We start from the raw sequence: 16,158 nt of genomic DNA on the forward strand, positions 1-16,158 counted from the left end.
TAAATTAACAATGAATGTATATATTAATCTGGTAGATTTGACAATTTTATGTACTGTCTTCTTATCCAATAGCATGATAATTTTTCCACTTGTTCAAATCTTGTTTTCTGTTCTCCAATATAGTTTTATAGTCTTCTATATATAATTCCTATGCCTTTCTTAAAGTTAACTACTGCTTTGCATTTTAAAGGGAAAGGAGGCGAAGGAAGAAGGGGAGGGTCAACCCCACCGCTTGCACCACCCAGAGTCCAGCCGTCCATTGTGGTGGTGGCCGAGGCAGCGCCACTGCTCCAGGATTCTGCTCTAAGGACTCGCAGGGGGCGCAGGACCGCGCCGCGTCACCTGGAGCAGCAGAGGGGCCCACCCGGAGCAAGTAAGTAACTTTCACGGGCTCCAGTGAACCGGGCGGGCGGGGGATTCCAACTCGGAGGGAGTGAAACTTGCTTGACGCTCTTCAGTGTCTTCCTGCTCCGCCGCAGCCAACCCGCACGGCCATCCTCTCTACACCTCGTCCCAGTCTGTGGCCTCCGCGTCGGGTCGGTCCGGAGACTGCAGGGGCCCCGCGGGAAGGAGCTCAGGGGGCGGGGGCTGGACGGACGGAGGGAGGCCGCTGGCCGGCAGGGGTCGCTGCGCCCCTCAAAGAACCTCGGTCTACCCTGTGTCCTCAGAGAACATGTTAGCTGTGCACTTTGATAAGCCGGGAGGACCAGAAAACCTTTACTTGAAGTGGCCCAGCCCAGCCCAGGGGAGGGTGAAGTCCTCCTGAAGGTGGCAGCCAGCGCCCTGAACCGGGCGGACTTACTCCAGGTACCCAGGGGTCTGGCAGCGGCTGGGACTGGGCGGGACTCCAGGTTCTTCAATAAACATTCACCAGGGGCTTCCCTGGTGGCGCAGTGGTTGAGAGTCCGCCTGCCGATGCAGGGGACACGGGTTCGTGCCCCGGTCTGGGAAGATCCCACATGCCGCGGAGTGGCTAGGCCCGTGAGCCATGGCCACTGAGCTTGCGCGTCCGGAGCCTGTGCTCCGCAACGGGAGAGGCCACAACAGTGAGAGGCCCGCAACGGGAAAGGCCACAACAGTGAGAGGCCCGCGTACCACAAAAATAAATAAATAAATAAAAATAAACATTCACCAGATGAAGAAAAGACCTAGGGCACTACCATTAATGCTCATCATGATGTGCGTGCTGGGGGTTCTGAAACTAGAACCACTTAGCCTCCGTTGTTTACACAAAATACAGGGGTGTTCGCACAGCAGAGTCCACCCTGCATCAAACCACTGTCTGCTCGGGTTTCAGATAAGGAGACTGGAACTACCATTTGTTGAGCGTGTGTGTGTGTGTGTGTGTGTGTGCGCGCACATGAGTGTTAGACCTTGCTCTATCTCCTTTACTCCTCAGGCAGCCCTGTTCACCATTTGTATTCCACAGATAAAGAAACTGAGGGTCAGAAAGGTTCAGCAATGAGCCCAAGGCCACACACTAATTTATTTATTTTTGGCTGCGTTGGGTCTTCATTGCTGCGCTCAGGTTTTCTCTAGTTGCGGCCGTGGGGGCTACTCTTAGTGGCGGTGCGCGGGCTTCTCATTGCAGTGGCTTCTCTTATTGTGGAGCACAGGCTCTAGGCACACGGGCTTCAGTAGTTGTGGCTTGCGGGCTTTAGAGAGCAGGCTCAGTGGTTGTGGCGCACGGGCTTAGCTGCTCCGCGGCATGTGGGATCTTCCCGGACCAGGGCTCGAACCCGTTATCCCCTGCATTGGCAGGCGGATTCTTAACCACTGCGCCACCAGGGAAGCCCACCCAAGGCCACACACTAGTAACCAGGGGAACTGTGACTCAAATTGAGGTCTTTGTCTTAAGGCTCCAAAGTCTGTATTCTTTCCACTCTGAAGGTCCCAGAGCTGGCAGGGGGCAGTACTCTAAGAATTTTCTTCTGACTTCTTTTTGAAGCACTAAACTAGGCCAGCTGCATTTTTTGAATTAAGAAATGTACACCAGAATCACAGGGGGCACTTATGCAAAATAAATAGGGCCAGGACCCAGGCATGTGTACTTTGAAAAAGCTCCTCAGATGGTTCAGATGCACACTCCTAGTTCAGTCCCTCTGGTCTCAAGCGTCTGGTTAGAGGCTTCTGAGGACTGTGTTGAGCGAGTACAGAGCCTGGCACTTGATATATGAGAACTATCATTAAGGAGTCCACAGTTTGGTTTGCAAGGCAGAAATAGAGACACAGATGTAGAGAACAAATGTATGGACACCAAGGGGGGAAAGCTGGGGGGCGGTCGGGGGGTGGTGGTGGGATGAATTGGGAGATTGGGGTTGACATGTATACACTAATATGTATAAAATAGATAACAAATAAGAATATGCTGTATAAAAAAAATTAATTAAACTGAAAAGAAAAGGAGTCCACGGTTTTATTCCCAGTCTTGCTATTAATTTGCTTTGCCACCTTGGATGGGCATTTCCCTGCCCAGGTCTCAGTTTCTTCATTTGTAAAACAAGGGATTTAGATGAGAGAAATAGCTAAGGACTCTACCAGTTAGACATCCACTGATTACGGGGCCTGCAGTCTCTTATTTGCATGAAACAAATCACCTCTCCTCTCTTTTTTCTTGAGTTAAAAAACCTAACTTTACCCTGAACTTTGTCTTGAAATAAAAAGGGGCTATGGGAAGAGGGCCAGGGATGGTGACACACAGACTTCTGATCATGTTCACTACTTAGTGCACCCTTTCTCTGCAGAGACAAGGCCAGTATGCCCCACCCCCAGGAGCCAGCAACATTTGGGGACTCGAGGCATCTGGACACGTGGCAGAGCAGGGGCCTGGCTGCCAGGGACACTGGAAGATTGGGGACCCAGCATGGTTCTGCTGCCTAGCGGGGGCCAGTATGTCACTGTCCCTGAACGGCTCCTCATGCCCATCCCAGCAGGACTGACCATGCCCCAGGCTGCCGCCATCCCAGAGGCCCGGCTCACCACCTCCCAGCTGTTACATCTCTTGGGTGAGGACCACCCCACCCTACCTCATGCTCACTCCATACAGCATGGTTCAATTTCTTCATGACTCAGCCACCTCAGAACCCAGCAGTCCTGCAGGGCAGCTTTGATCTGGCCACTGAGCCACACCCAACCCCAGCACCTCAGCCTACTGTACCATCAGTAGTATCAGGTCCTCATACTGTGCAGCAATATTGAGGCTGAAAATCATGGCTAGCACACAGAAAACCTGGAAAGCGCTGGATGAAAGGCCTGTGCACATCCTCACACTGTAAGCCCAGCAGTAGCCCCAGCTTCTCAGTCAGGCTAAGCTTCTCTCTGGGAGCCCTAGCACAGCAGAAGGAGGCATTCAATTAACTCTTTAATTCCTCCCCAATCCCACTGAGGCCAGCAAAGAGCTTACATGAGGATCCCTGGCTTTGGGGAACTCAGTGTAACTGGCAAGACAACCACAGTGTTTGGAAGGGTGGCCCTGTCTCTAACTACAACAGAAGCTCAAGATGGGAAAAGTTGGTGTGGGCAAAGAGGGTCCGAGAAGGCTTTCTGGAACAGAGGGCCTTGAAGGGTGGCAGAGCTGTGATGGACAGATGGCATACGAAGGTGGCCTAAGAGGGTCAAGGTGAGATCAGCTGCTTCACTCAGAAGTGAAGGATGACAACTGTAATTTGTGAAACATGAGACTGGGACTAGATTGTGGTGGCCTTGAATGGCAGGCTATTTGGACTTGACATGAAAGCCAATCAAGAACCACTTGACATTTTGAGGAGAAAGTGACATAATGAAAGCTCCATTTCAGGAGGAGCCTGGTGGCTGCGTGTGGTGCCTGGATTTGTGAGACCAGCTGGAGGCCAGTTTCAGACTGAAGAGGGGCTGGCTTCAGGTAGTGACAGCAGGAATGGTGGTTATTCTTACTCATTCAGGTATAGGTCAGAGATATGTTTTGGTATTATTTCATAGGTAAAACAGAGATTATGGATGTGGCTGCTAATAACTGTTTCCAAAAGTTGTTTCCCACTTTGACCAGAGGCAGTAAGACAAAAAGTCAAGATGTTCTCTCAAAACAGCCAGAGATTTGACATTTGGTGGCCCCAGGGCCAGGTGATCATGGTAGAATAAGCCTATGTGGAGAATGTGTAGCAGTTGCAAAGCAAAGAAAATGGTTCCTGTACTTTCTGTCACAGGAAATGTTCAGGCTGGTGACTCTGTGCTAATCCATGCAGGGGCAAGTGGTGTGGGCACAGCTGCCATCCAACTTACCCGGATGGGTGGAGCTGTTCCTCTGGTCACAGCTGGCTCCCAGCACAAGCTTCAAATGGCAGAAAAGCTCGGAGCAGCTGCTGGATTCAATTACAAAGAAGAGGATTTTTCTGGGGCTTCCCTGGTGGCGCAGTGGTTGAGAGTCCGCCTGCCGATGCAGGGGACACGGGTTCGTGCCCTGGTCCAGGAAGATCCCACGTGCCACGGAGCGGCTGGGCCTGTGAGCCATGGCCGCTGAGCCTGCGCGTCCGGAGCCTGTGCTCCGCGGCGGGAGAGGCCACAACAGTGAGAGGCCCGTGTACCGCAAAAAAAACAAAAGACAAAAAAAAAAAAAATAAAATAAGAGGATTATTCTAAAGCAACACTGAAGTTCAGCAAAGGTAAATAAAGCTTCTGCCATTCAGCAGGAGTTTCAGAGATGATTAAATAAAATCCTCACCAGCCTCAGTGTTGCCTCTGGATCTGTCTTCCCTCTGCTAAAAGCACAACAACTGCCCAGGCCAAATTCTAGTACTCTGGTGTTTGACCACTGGAGACAGGCAGGCAGTATTTAGGGCTAAGATGATTTTCCTGTGCATTCTTGTAAGTGATATGATTCATACACTTTTTAGAAGGTGGATAATCACACAGAGTTGGCCTGGAATTATTCAGGACCTCTTTTTCCCAACCAGCCACTCTGCAGTGAATTAACAGGAGGCATGGAGCAGAAACCAGTTTGGAGCTGGTCAGAGTAGGCTTGGGTAGGTAGCTCCCTAGACGGGGGAGTGGATGTGTCTGCCTCTGTATTCTGAACCTGAATCTGCATATATTTGGCTCATCCCCTTCCACTGTTCCACATGAATCAAAAAGGAGAGATGAAAACAAAGCTAGCAAAGCCATGATTCAGGCAACCCAGCTCAGACACTTGATAACTTAGATATGGACTAGCCTGTCCTGTAGCCTGGGGTGGATCTCCCCTATTCCCCTGGGTGCCAGTGGGTTCTCTACTTACGTGGAGGTCCGGGGAAATATCAGATCATGGTGCTGCCCCATTTCCCTCCTGCTGTGGCAGGGATCATAAAATATGAACTATATCACACATGTATAATAGAGTTCAGCCAACTAAACTCCATTTACAACCATGTTTCTATAAGCAATGTTTTGAGTTCCAACCTATAGATTTACTGCTTGCACTTGTATTTATTTATACCCATATTTCCACAAATATACCATCTAATCTTATTTTACACCAAGCTTTCTGTGTCTGACTAGCATCACATAACTGTGTTTCATGTGAAAGGCGCTGGAGTCAACCTTATTCTAGACTGCATAGGCAGCTCCTACTGGGAGAAAAATGTCAACTGCCTGGCTCTTGATGGTCGCTGGGTTCTCTATGGTCTGATGGGAGGTGCTGACATCAGTGGGCCTCTATTTTCAAAGCTACTCTTTATTTTTTTATTTATTTATTTTTTTTTGCGGTACGCGGGCCTCTCACTGTTGTGGCCTCTCCCGTTGCGGAGCGCAGGCTCCGGACACACAGGCTCAGCAGCCATGGCTCACGGGCCCAGCCACTCCGCGGCATGTGGGATCCTCCCAGACCGGGGCACGAACCCGTGTCCCCTGCATCGGCAGGCGGACTCCCAAACACTGCGCCACCAGGGAAGCCCTCAAAGCTACTCTTTAAAAGAGGAAGTCTGATCACCAGTCTGCTAAGATCTAGGGACAAAAAGGTGAGTGATGGGTGAAAAGAAAACGTGATTTAACTATTATCCATAAAAGTGTGATTCATTCACATAATCCTGAGAAAGTAAGATCATATATTAAGTTAGAGAGCCTATGTATTAATAGAAACCTGCTCCTCTGTGGATAAATAGGTAACCTAATTTCACAGAACTAATTAAAATTGGTTGATAAAGGCCTCAACATCTTGGAAACAGGGTAATGTATTATGTAAACTTTATAACAATGAACAAAGCATTGACCATATTAGGAAACTACTAATAGTTCCAAGACTTTGTTTTCAAAGGCAAAACTGTTCTCGGTGTGCTAAGAAAGCCTCTTAGGTAAGTAAGGTTAGTAAGCTTCTACCTTTAACAGATTATACATTCATGAAGTCTTTTCTGTGTGGCATTCCAGCAGGTGCCAGCTTTGGGAGTTTCGTAACAGGGTTTCACAACTGATGGGGGGACAGCAGAGGTTAAGCACCCCTTTTGAATTGAGCCTATATTAAGTCCTGTCTGTGGCTGCCTCCTGCTTGAAGTCTTTATTTAAAAACAGCCTTTCAGGGCCTCCCTGGTGGCGCAGTGGTTGGGAGTCCGCCTGCCGATGCAGGGGATACGGGTTCGTGCCCCGGTCTGGGAGGATCCCATATACCGCGGAGCGGCTGGGCCCGTGAGCCATGGCTGCTGAGCCTGTGCATCCGGAGCCTGTGCTCCGCAACGGGAGAGGCCACAACGGTGAGAGGCCCACGTACCACAAAAAAAAAAAAAAACAGCCTTTCAGCTTCCAGTGACACTAATATTTTCTCCAAGCTTTCGTCTTTATCTGGGACAGAATAGAGCTTACAAATCTAGGGACATGCACACACATGCTGGTAGTGAAGGGATTACATACCCTTGTGTGACTTTTCAGATGTGTACAAGTTTCAGAGAAAGCAGAAAGACTAAGCAGGGTGGGGAGTGGCAAGGTAAGGCCTCTGTCCAGGCTGATGGTCTCCTTTTCCTTATCTTAGTACAAGCAGATGCTGGTGAAGACTTTCACTGAGCAAATTCTGCCCCACTTCTCCACGGGGAACCCTCAACGTTTACTGCCGGTTCTGGACAGAGTCTACCCCATAACTGAAATCCAAGAAGCCCATGCGTACATGGAGACTAACAAGAATGTGGGTAAACTCGTCCTGGAGCTGCCCAGTGAAGGAGGAGGGGCAGTACAGGACAAGGCTACCTCAGGTCTTCCAAGAGCAAACTTGGAGAAAATTCACAGTACTCAGGCGACCGGGTGCTACACCAGGCTCGCCTGTAATCCCCTATTCCTCTCCCAGCCTCAAATGATCAGTGTAAAGCCGGTCTAAGGAAATAGTGGACTTGAAGAGTGGCGCGTGGACTGTGGCCGTTAGGGTGGGGGTGAGGTGGGAGTCGGGACAGGCATCGCCGAGGGGATTACAGAAGAGGCTCGGTCAGCTGATGCTGAACTTCGGGGGCTGAGCCAGCGCCAGGGGTTCTGGGTACGGAGTACAGCGTCGGCCACGACCCAATCGGCCAGAACCCTGCAGGCTCGTCTTCGTGCACTGTCAGGGGCCCAGGCACACCCACGCGTCCCCCGCATAGCAGCGCGCGCCCCGCAGGCCCGGACCCCACTCTAGTCCCCGCCCTCTCCGGCAACTCACCCAGGCGCAGACCCATCTCTCACAACTCTCCTCAGGCTCCACCCCCTTCTGCCAGCTTCCGCTGCTCTGGGCCTCCGCGACCGGAACACCGCCCCTTCTTAAGCCCAGGCCCCGCCTTTCAACCTTCCGGCCTCTTAAGTGTCTCAGCCCCGTTTTGCCCCGGAGTCTTTTCCTGAGGGGAGACTACGTCAGCACGTTTTGGCGTGAGACGGTGGTATTCCGGTGTGTTAGAACAGCTTCCGGCGGGGTCTGGATGTTGATGTCCTGCGTCTGACGCCTTGTTGCACTTGAAGCTGAGCGAGCTCCGGAGGAGTGCGGAGGAATTTACGTGTTTGCTGCGGTAACCTCATCAGCCTGCCAAGATGGCGATGCAAGCGGCCAAGAGAGCGAACGTGAGTGTCTGGGACTTCTGTCGAGGAGGGGGAGCGCTTCGCTGCTGGGCTTTCTCAGCGGCGTAATCAGAGCATTCTTGGCCTTCTTCCGTCCCCTAGGCGGGGAAGCCCAGAAGTTACTGACCTGTCGGGGGATTCCATTCTGGACCGGTCCTTAGGGATGTGCTCCTTGAGCCACACTTCCGCCCTTACCCCTTTTGAGAGTTCCTTTAAGTCTGTTATCCTAGGGTCAGTGATGGTGTTAACAGCCTGTGTTGCTTCACCTGCACCTGGGACCCGGCCTCAGGACCTTCTCCTTGGCCTAAAAGTCGGTAGCACAGATGAGTCCGCAATAAATAACTTATCCTTAACAGGCAGCTGGAACCTGGAAGTCTCCTCAGATCATGGAGCTTTTTGGATCCTTCATTAATGTTTTCAGTGATAATTTTGAGCGTCTAGTATGTACCAGACTTGAGTGATAGGATACTATAAATCAGTCATATTTATTGAACACTTACTATGTGCCAGACACTAGTCTAGGTATCGGAGATACCTAGAATAAAACAGAAAGGCCTGCTGCTTACATTGTAATATTAGGGAGTCGGGGTGTTATGGAAGCCTAAGAAAAATTGTCTTAGGAGAGAGAGTAGTCAGCTCTTAAGATGCTGAGAGGTACAGTAAGTTGAAGACAGTTAAATATAGTGAGATGAAGATTTTTGGTAACTTTGATGATAATCATTTCAGTGGATGAAATGTGGGATGCGGTGGGGTGAAAAGAAGATAGAAGTTGAGAAAATGGAGACAGCTCTTTCCACACATTTTCTCGTAAATAGGGAGAAGAGAAATTGGATGATAGTTAACTTTTTTTAGGATGTGTGATATAAGGTGTATTTGTGTGCCAATGAGAATGATCCAGTAGAGCCGGAGAAACTGATGATGTAGGAGAAAGGTGGGTTAAGTTCAGGAGTAGTTTGGGGTGGGTGAGGGGTTGGCATAGCAATGAGAGGGAAAGTGGCTGGATATGGATGAATGCATATTGAATATCAGGTACTTACCATTTGGTCGTATCTATTTTCTCCAATAAGCAAGAGCCAAGGTTATCACCTGGGATGAGCAGGGAAGAGAGGATACAGCTCAGCTCGGATGTTAGAGGGAGTGGTGATGGTAAGGTTTGACGAAAGAAGGGAAAATGTGATATAGTCTCTTGCAGAGTGAGAAAGCAGATGTACTAGAGATGTATATTGTGATTGTCTGACAGTGTTTATCATCTATTTGAACTTAACCTTAAATCTTAAAGTCTAAAACTTTATTGTACTTATTTGTTTACCATTTGTCACCACCACCAGTTTGAGGGCAGGGAATAAGTATCTCATTCTTCCATTTATCCAACACTTAGGTTAATGCCTGAAGTAGTTGCCAGTTTAATAGTTATTGAGCAAATTAATGTCTAGTATGTAATTAAGTATGTTAATAAGAAGCACAGGAGTGAAATCTGGACCGGAGATACATATTTGAGAGTCATAGACTCAGTGTGGAAAACGTGCATGGTTAAGAGAATGTACAGTTAAGGGGAGTATACAGAGAGTCAAGAAAAGAAGTCTAAAGGTGAAACTCTGTGGAAGAGCCTATTTTAATGACAAAGAAGACTGAGAACAACTAGCCAGAGAGTTAGGAGGAATCCAAGGAAATAGAGTGTCAAGAACAGTCAAAAACGTACTAGTCAACAGTGTCAGAAGCCTCAGAGAAATTAAGTGGATGAGAATTGAATACTATACTCCAAAAAAAATTTTTTTAATGCAAAAAAAAAGAACACTGCAAGTGAAAGGTCTTAGTGCATAAAAGCATTTTTCATCGGCGTGCTGGAGTAGGAGCTAGACTGTGGTAGGCTGATGAGCGTTATGAAGTAAAGAATATAAGCAGTGAGTATAACCTGCCTCTTTTCAGATGCTTGACTGAGAGAAAAGAAAAAAGAGCAAGACAGGATAGCAAAGAGAGGGCTGATAAATTCAGGAAAGGCAGAAAACTTGTCTTTTTTCCTTCACTCTGTAATCCTAATACCTTGCCTGGTGTATATATAACGAAGGCACTCATTAAATATTTGAGTGAATGAAGAGGGATCCAAATAAGTGTTTTGTTTTGTGTAAGTTGGGAGTACATAAGCAGCTGCTCACATGAGTAATAAAAGAAGCCAATGGTGAGGGAAAGGCTGTAAATTCAAAAGAAAGAGATCATTGATAGAACAAGTTCCTGAGAAGACCAGAGAATGGTCATCAGTGGGAGTTTTATTATCCAGCAAACAGGAACAGTTCCCTTGTTCCTTCCCACACATGTCTGCGGCATTGAGGACTTTTAAGTGAGGTTGGAGATCTTTGTTTACCTGTAGTGACTGAAAACCTGGGTTTTGTAGTAGCCCCTTATTAGTTCCTACTAATAGTCCTCCCTAAAACCAATGCTTTTCCAAAGAGCATGCCATTTTCAGTGATATCAGATTATAATTCTTATTCTTGGCTTATAAAAATTATGCATCATCTTTATTAGAATTTATTATGAGAATTTTAAAAAAATGATAGCACTCCTGCCTCTGATTATAATAACAACACATTATTTTTCATTTTAGATTCGACTTCCACCTGAAGTAAATCGAATTTTGTATATAAGAAATTTGCCCTACAAAATCACGGCTGAAGAAATGTATGATATATTTGGAAAATATGGACCTATTCGTCAAATCAGAGTGTGAGTCTTACTGAGACTTTTGAAATGTCGTTTAAAAGAAAATGATTGAAAAAAAAAAAGAAAATGATTGCATAATTTATAATCTCAGAATTATAGCTGACAGAGGGCCTAACCAAGAGCCTAGAGACCAAGGGAAAAGTACCTACAGAGACCCTCATGATCCAGCTCAGTGAGAGCCAAGAATGGTAGCTGTGAAATTATAGAGAGCATGAAGTAGTAATGAGTGGTTTGAGGCGAATGGATGGGAAGAGAAAAAACCAACATTTATTACATACCTACTATTTGTTAAGAAGTACTCTGCTGTGGGTTTTATATGCATTAACTCTAACTCTCTCAACACTCTTCACCATCTCCTTTACTGATTCCAGAATTTCTGAATAAGCTGTGCAAAGGGATTTAAAAGTAACAGAAAAATGCTTTTTTTTTCCAACTATAGCTTTCTATTGAAGATTTAAAGGTATGGGGCAAAATAATTATAACATAAATCCGTGTTTTAATTTAAAGATTGGGGTTCATACCTTCATATGATGTTTAACATCTGCTGTATGCCAGTTGTCGTAATAGGTGCTTTTGTTTGCATCACCAACACTACAGCCCTGTGTGGAGGTGAGAGTGTCTATTTCACAGGTGAGACTAAGGCTTAGAGAGTAAAGTACCTTTCTAGCTTCACACAGCTATTTAGTGATAAAATCTTCTGATTCTAAATTGAATCTCTACACAGTACCACAGCTGCTGTCATTTTAACTAGTATACATAAGCCAATTACCTGAGTCCATCTAAGAGGATTTCTAAGCTTTTTATTTTTAATTGGAATATCCCTTTCTTAATACATTTTCTTCTATGACTTGAGAGTTCCTCCGTGGCTTTTAGAACTCTGAGATCTTGAGGACTCTCCTTTACAATGATCACTATCCCTCCAGAGCTAGAAATATATCATCATTGGTACTCAAACAGGGATGAAAATGAAGTGTTATAGAGCAGCTGTCCTTTTTAGGAACTCTCTTTGCATATTTGATAAAAGCTTTTGACCCTTTCTACAGAATACACACAACGTTTTGCAAGTGATTTCAGTGGGTACATGGACTCTAGGTTGAGAACTCCTGTTCTAGACATACAAGAATAGTGTACAGAAGAATCCCTGACTTTGGGGCTCAGGAGACGAGATTCTACTGCAGGCCCTTTTACTAGCCATGTGACCCTAGACAAGTTGCCCAGCTTTTTCCTCACATGTAGGATAATTGGTCACCTTACCTGGCATGTAGTAGACTCGCGGTGCTTTGAACTTTTTAAAGCCCTTTCATACTTGTTACATCTTTTGATTATTAAAGCCATGAGTAAGGTGGGACAGGTGATGGAGCCTGATGTCACTATTTGACACATGAAGCAGCTGAAGCTCAGAGAGGTTAAGTTACACGATTAGGTTTTCTTATTTTCACTTTAAGCTTTTACCACCAATCAAGAAAATAATGTTGACTCAGTGCTTAACATATAGTAGGTAGCAAGTACATGTTTTTAATTAAAATTACAATGTGGAGATCAAGATATTAGGTTGATAATTAGGGGCTGGGGCGCTTGAGATGGAGAGTCTTTCTTTTTTTTACATCTTCATTGCAGTATAAATGCTTTACAATGTTGTGCTAGTTTCTGCTGTACAATAAGTGAATCAGCTATATGTATACATATATCCCCATATCCCCTCCCTCTTGAGCCTCCCTTCCACCCTCCCTATCCCATCCCTCTAGGTTGTCACAGAGCACTGAGCTGATCTCCCTGTGCTATGCAACAGCTTTCCACTAGCCATCCATTTTACATTTGTTAGTGTAAATATGTCAATGCTACTCTCTCACTTCATCCCAGTTCCCCACCCCCACCCCCGTGCCCTCAAGTCTGTTCTCTATGTCTGCATCTTTATTCCTGCCCTGCCACTAGGTTCATCAGTACCGCTTTTTTAGATTGAGATGGAGAGTCTTTAAAATGCAATTAGCGCCTCTCCCTATTCTACTTCCTAAGAAGATGTAAGAGGAAGGAAGAGAGATGCTTTTGTTTTGTTTTGTTTTGTTTTGTTTTGTTAGCTTCCTGGAGAAAAGATGTGTGAGAGAACTGATAGGAGAAAGTAGATCTCCACCCTTCAAATGCTTATTAGCACTTGCTGAATGCATAGCACTGTGGGAGTAAAATAAAATATAAGGTCATGTTTGCCCTTAAGGAACTTAAATTGTTGTTGAGTTTTTTATGGTTTTATTCTGAAGGAGAAATTAGGTAGAGTTTTTGGGAAAATCTTTGGGACAGTGTTTTTTTCCTTTGGGTAGTCCCAATTTTCATACCTAAAGCATTCTAGAAAATGGTTAAAAGTCAAAAGTCCAAAAGTTGTTAGATTATTTGCAGAGAGTAAAGAATATTATAAAATTTTTCGTCAGGCCCATGTAACCTGACAAAGTGGGAGTGTTTGATGACACTGGCACCCTCCAACCACCCGGCACCCTATACCTATCCCATCCCCTTCTACAGGAAGCACAAGCTCTGACCAGGGCCCAAGACTGTAGTCTCATCCTAGATCAAATCTAGGCAGGTGCCTCCCCTTCCCATGGGGCCCACTGCCTTTCCTTGACCCTCTGCAGGGACTGTGGCAGTTAATAAACCTTATTCTGCAGTTGCATTGGGTGGAGAGAACACAGATGGAGGAAAGGGGATCCATCTTTAGCTTACCGGAGCATAGGCTGGATGGGACCTCTGCCAGCTGTCCCCACTCACAAGCACATGGCCATCTGCCACCTGCAGTTTGTTGCTCCTCACACTTCCCTAGCTCCTCCCCTAACGGAAGCTGGTGAGGTGAGGAGAGGAGGTGGCAAGGAACACCTACACAAGAAGCAGCCCCATATCCATGAGTGAGATCCAGCTTCTGCTTTCCACTTCCAGCCACCTTCCAGCATTCTGCTCTGGCTCACAGGTAACCCCACCAACAAGCACACTTCAAACCCAATCCCTCCAGAAACCCAGCGCTTTTCTCCAGCTACACAGGGCTGTGTAATGCATAAAAGTGCAGATATTATTAAAAATGAATGTGTGACCCTTGTTTTAAAAGGGCAGTGAATCTTAGGGGAATTCCCTGGTGGTCCAGTGATTAGGACTCCGAGCTTCCACTGCAGGGGGCACAGGTTCAGTTCCTGGTTGGGGAACTAAGATCCCGCATGCCACGTGGTGCAGCCAAATAAATAAATAAATACATAAGCAAGCAAGCAATGAATCTTCTAAGAAGAGTGGAAGAAACTATATTGGCTCTTTACATTGGAGGATATCCTTTCCTGGCCATAAAGGATGGTGGTTGCTGTTTTCCTGTGTATCGTTTATAATTTTGCTGTCTTCCTGGTAGGGGCTTCCTTCCAATCCCACCTCCTTCTACAGACACAAAATGGTTTTATTTTTATGGATTTGGTAAACTTTAATAAAATAGTACCCAGAAACTTTTGTTCCCTACATTGATGGAGATTTTTTGTGGGTTTTTTTTGTTTTTTGTGGGGCGGGGTTTGGCCGTGCTGTGTGCTATGTGTCTTAGTTCCCTGACTAGGGATTGAACCCATGCCCTCTGCAGTGGAAGCTTGGAGTTTTAACCACTGGACCGCCAGGGAGATCCCGAGGTCATCTTATTTTTAAGGACTGGAACTAAAATTAGAGTGAGGGAGAAAATCAGAATCTTTAGAAACAAGGGACTAGTGTGGTAAATAACTAAAGTATTGGTTCTGTTGCATAAATGCATAGTAAGAAAAACCCCATTCTAGACACTGCTGACTAATCACAGCTATCACTCCTAAGGTAGCATACTTTCCAGTGTAAAATTGAAAATTGATTCTTATATGAGAAGTAGGAAAGACTAGAGCAGTGAACATGAAAACTGAAAGTTTCAAGCTAGTTCTTTGCTGCTATTGCTTTAGTAGCCATATTAGTATTCTTGATATAACAGTAAGTTTAACCTGAGCTATTTTACTTAAATAAAAACAAAAATTACATATTTTGAGAAATTATAGGCTTATCCAGCATACCTATCCATAGTATCTATTTCCTTTAATGGTTTTCAGGTATATGTGTATTTTAATTAAGTCTGATTCAACTCGGTAGGGGGAACACACCTGAAACTAGAGGAACAGCTTATGTGGTCTATGAAGACATCTTTGATGCCAAGAATGCGTGTGATCACCTGTCAGGATTCAATGTTTGCAACAGATACCTCGTGGTTTTGTACTATAATGCCAACAGGGTAAGTATGGCCACGGTTCTCATCACTTGGGGACCCCATGTAAGAGTCAGTAGAGAGCTGTACCACCACTAGGGGAGATGTGTACCCTGAGTCCTTTTCTAGCTACTGCTATTGGTGAAATTCATTTGACTGTAGATTGGTAACTGTTAACTTTGGTGCTTACCACATTTTCAGGCATTTCAGAAGATGGACACAAAGAAGAAGGAAGAACAGTTGAAGCTTCTCAAGGAGAAATATGGCATCAACACAGATCCACCAAAGTAAACGTTTTCTGCATTTTCATTTTGGACTGTTTAAAACCCACGAATGACCACCACTACCCTTTTTTTTTTTAACTAATAGTGAATGTTGTGATTTCTTATTTGAGATTCAAAAAGACCTCCTTGAAACTTTGATATATTTTAGAATATATTATGTTAATAAACTTGTAGCTTTTTGTAAAACATGTCAGTGTTTTATCTTAAAATTTCTCCTCCTGTATTATAGCAGAAAAAAAATAATAAAACAGCAGTTGAACCATAGCAAGAATTGTTCAGTGGTAGGTCGTCCTAGAGACTGAGTTTCTCGAGGATGGGGACCTTTTGATATTCTTAATGCCTCCAGTGACCAGTACAGTGCTTAGCCATCAAAGGAACTTGTTAAGAGTATTGTTATTTATTGAATATCTATTAATAATGAAATCTCCATAACAACTTAGTGAAGGTGTAGGTATCTCCACTTCGCAGGTCCAAAGCTTATCATGTTGAGTGAATGAATAAAATGCTTACATAAAAAGCTGCTTTTTACTTTTTTTTTTTTTTAATACTTTTTTGGCTGCACCTCATGTGGGATCTTAGTTCCCCGACCAGAGATCGAACCCGAGCCCCTTGCATTGGAAGCACCGAGTCTCAACCATTGGACTGCCAGGGAAGTCCAAAAGCTGCTTTTTTACATCAACTAGTTATTAGCCACATGAGTACACTTGAATACTTGCTTTACAGTTAACGACATACCTTTGTCAGTATGGGTACCCTTGTCCTTACAGGTTTATTCTAGAAATGGTCGTTCAGATGACAGCACATGGTTAGAAATGTGAGAGCAAGCTGCTTGGGTGGTGCTATTTGTTGTTACACGTCTAAGATGTATTTATGTACTTTCCCCTTTAGTTAGTAAGTGTCTGTGTATATTTTGGACCTTAG

The 16,158-nt window shown here is 45.4% G+C and overlaps 2 protein-coding genes across 3 annotated transcripts; both read left to right on the top strand.

Moving 5' to 3' along the window:
• Positions 1-673: 673 nt before the first annotated feature.
• TP53I3 (tumor protein p53 inducible protein 3) lies at positions 674-7,895 on the top strand (the record flags this gene model as incomplete). Its single annotated transcript, XM_079720728.1, is given in 10 exon segments — positions 674-719; positions 722-807; positions 2,745-2,856; positions 2,859-3,005; positions 4,182-4,381; positions 5,509-5,656; positions 5,896-5,966; positions 6,968-7,162; positions 7,352-7,579; positions 7,677-7,895. Coding segments are annotated over 10 exon segments (1,452 nt in total).
• SF3B6 (splicing factor 3b subunit 6) lies at positions 7,837-15,425 on the top strand. 2 transcript variants are annotated; one of them, XM_079721239.1, is made up of 4 exons: positions 7,837-8,013; positions 10,610-10,728; positions 14,842-14,980; positions 15,155-15,425. In XM_079721239.1, exons 1-4 carry the CDS (start codon positions 7,984-7,986, stop codon positions 15,242-15,244), a joined length of 378 nt encoding a protein of 125 aa, XP_079577365.1. In that variant the 5' UTR covers positions 7,837-7,983; the 3' UTR covers positions 15,245-15,425. The 2 variants fall into 2 exon arrangements, with proteins under 2 accessions (XP_079577365.1, XP_079577366.1); XM_079721240.1 differs by lacking the exon at positions 7,837-8,013 and adding an exon at positions 9,108-9,156.
• Positions 15,426-16,158: the final 733 nt, after the last annotated feature.

The sequence above is a fragment of the Hyperoodon ampullatus genome, assembly GCF_949752795.1.
Source record: "Hyperoodon ampullatus genome assembly, chromosome: 15".
Classification (NCBI taxonomy): domain Eukaryota; kingdom Metazoa; phylum Chordata; class Mammalia; order Artiodactyla; family Ziphiidae; genus Hyperoodon; species Hyperoodon ampullatus.

What these genes read in the sequence shown, in the direction of transcription:
- SF3B6 (XM_079721239.1), top strand. Translation starts at nt 7,984, where the DNA reads ATGGCGATGCAAGCGGCCAAGAGAGCGAAC. An exon ending in AAGCGGCCAAGAGAGCGAAC is followed by an intron (nt 8,014 to 10,609) that starts GTGAGTGTCTGG and finishes TTTTCATTTTAG; the next exon opens with ATTCGACTTCCACCTGAAGT. An exon ending in TGTACTATAATGCCAACAGG is followed by an intron (nt 14,981 to 15,154) that starts GTAAGTATGGCC and finishes CCACATTTTCAG; the next exon opens with GCATTTCAGAAGATGGACAC.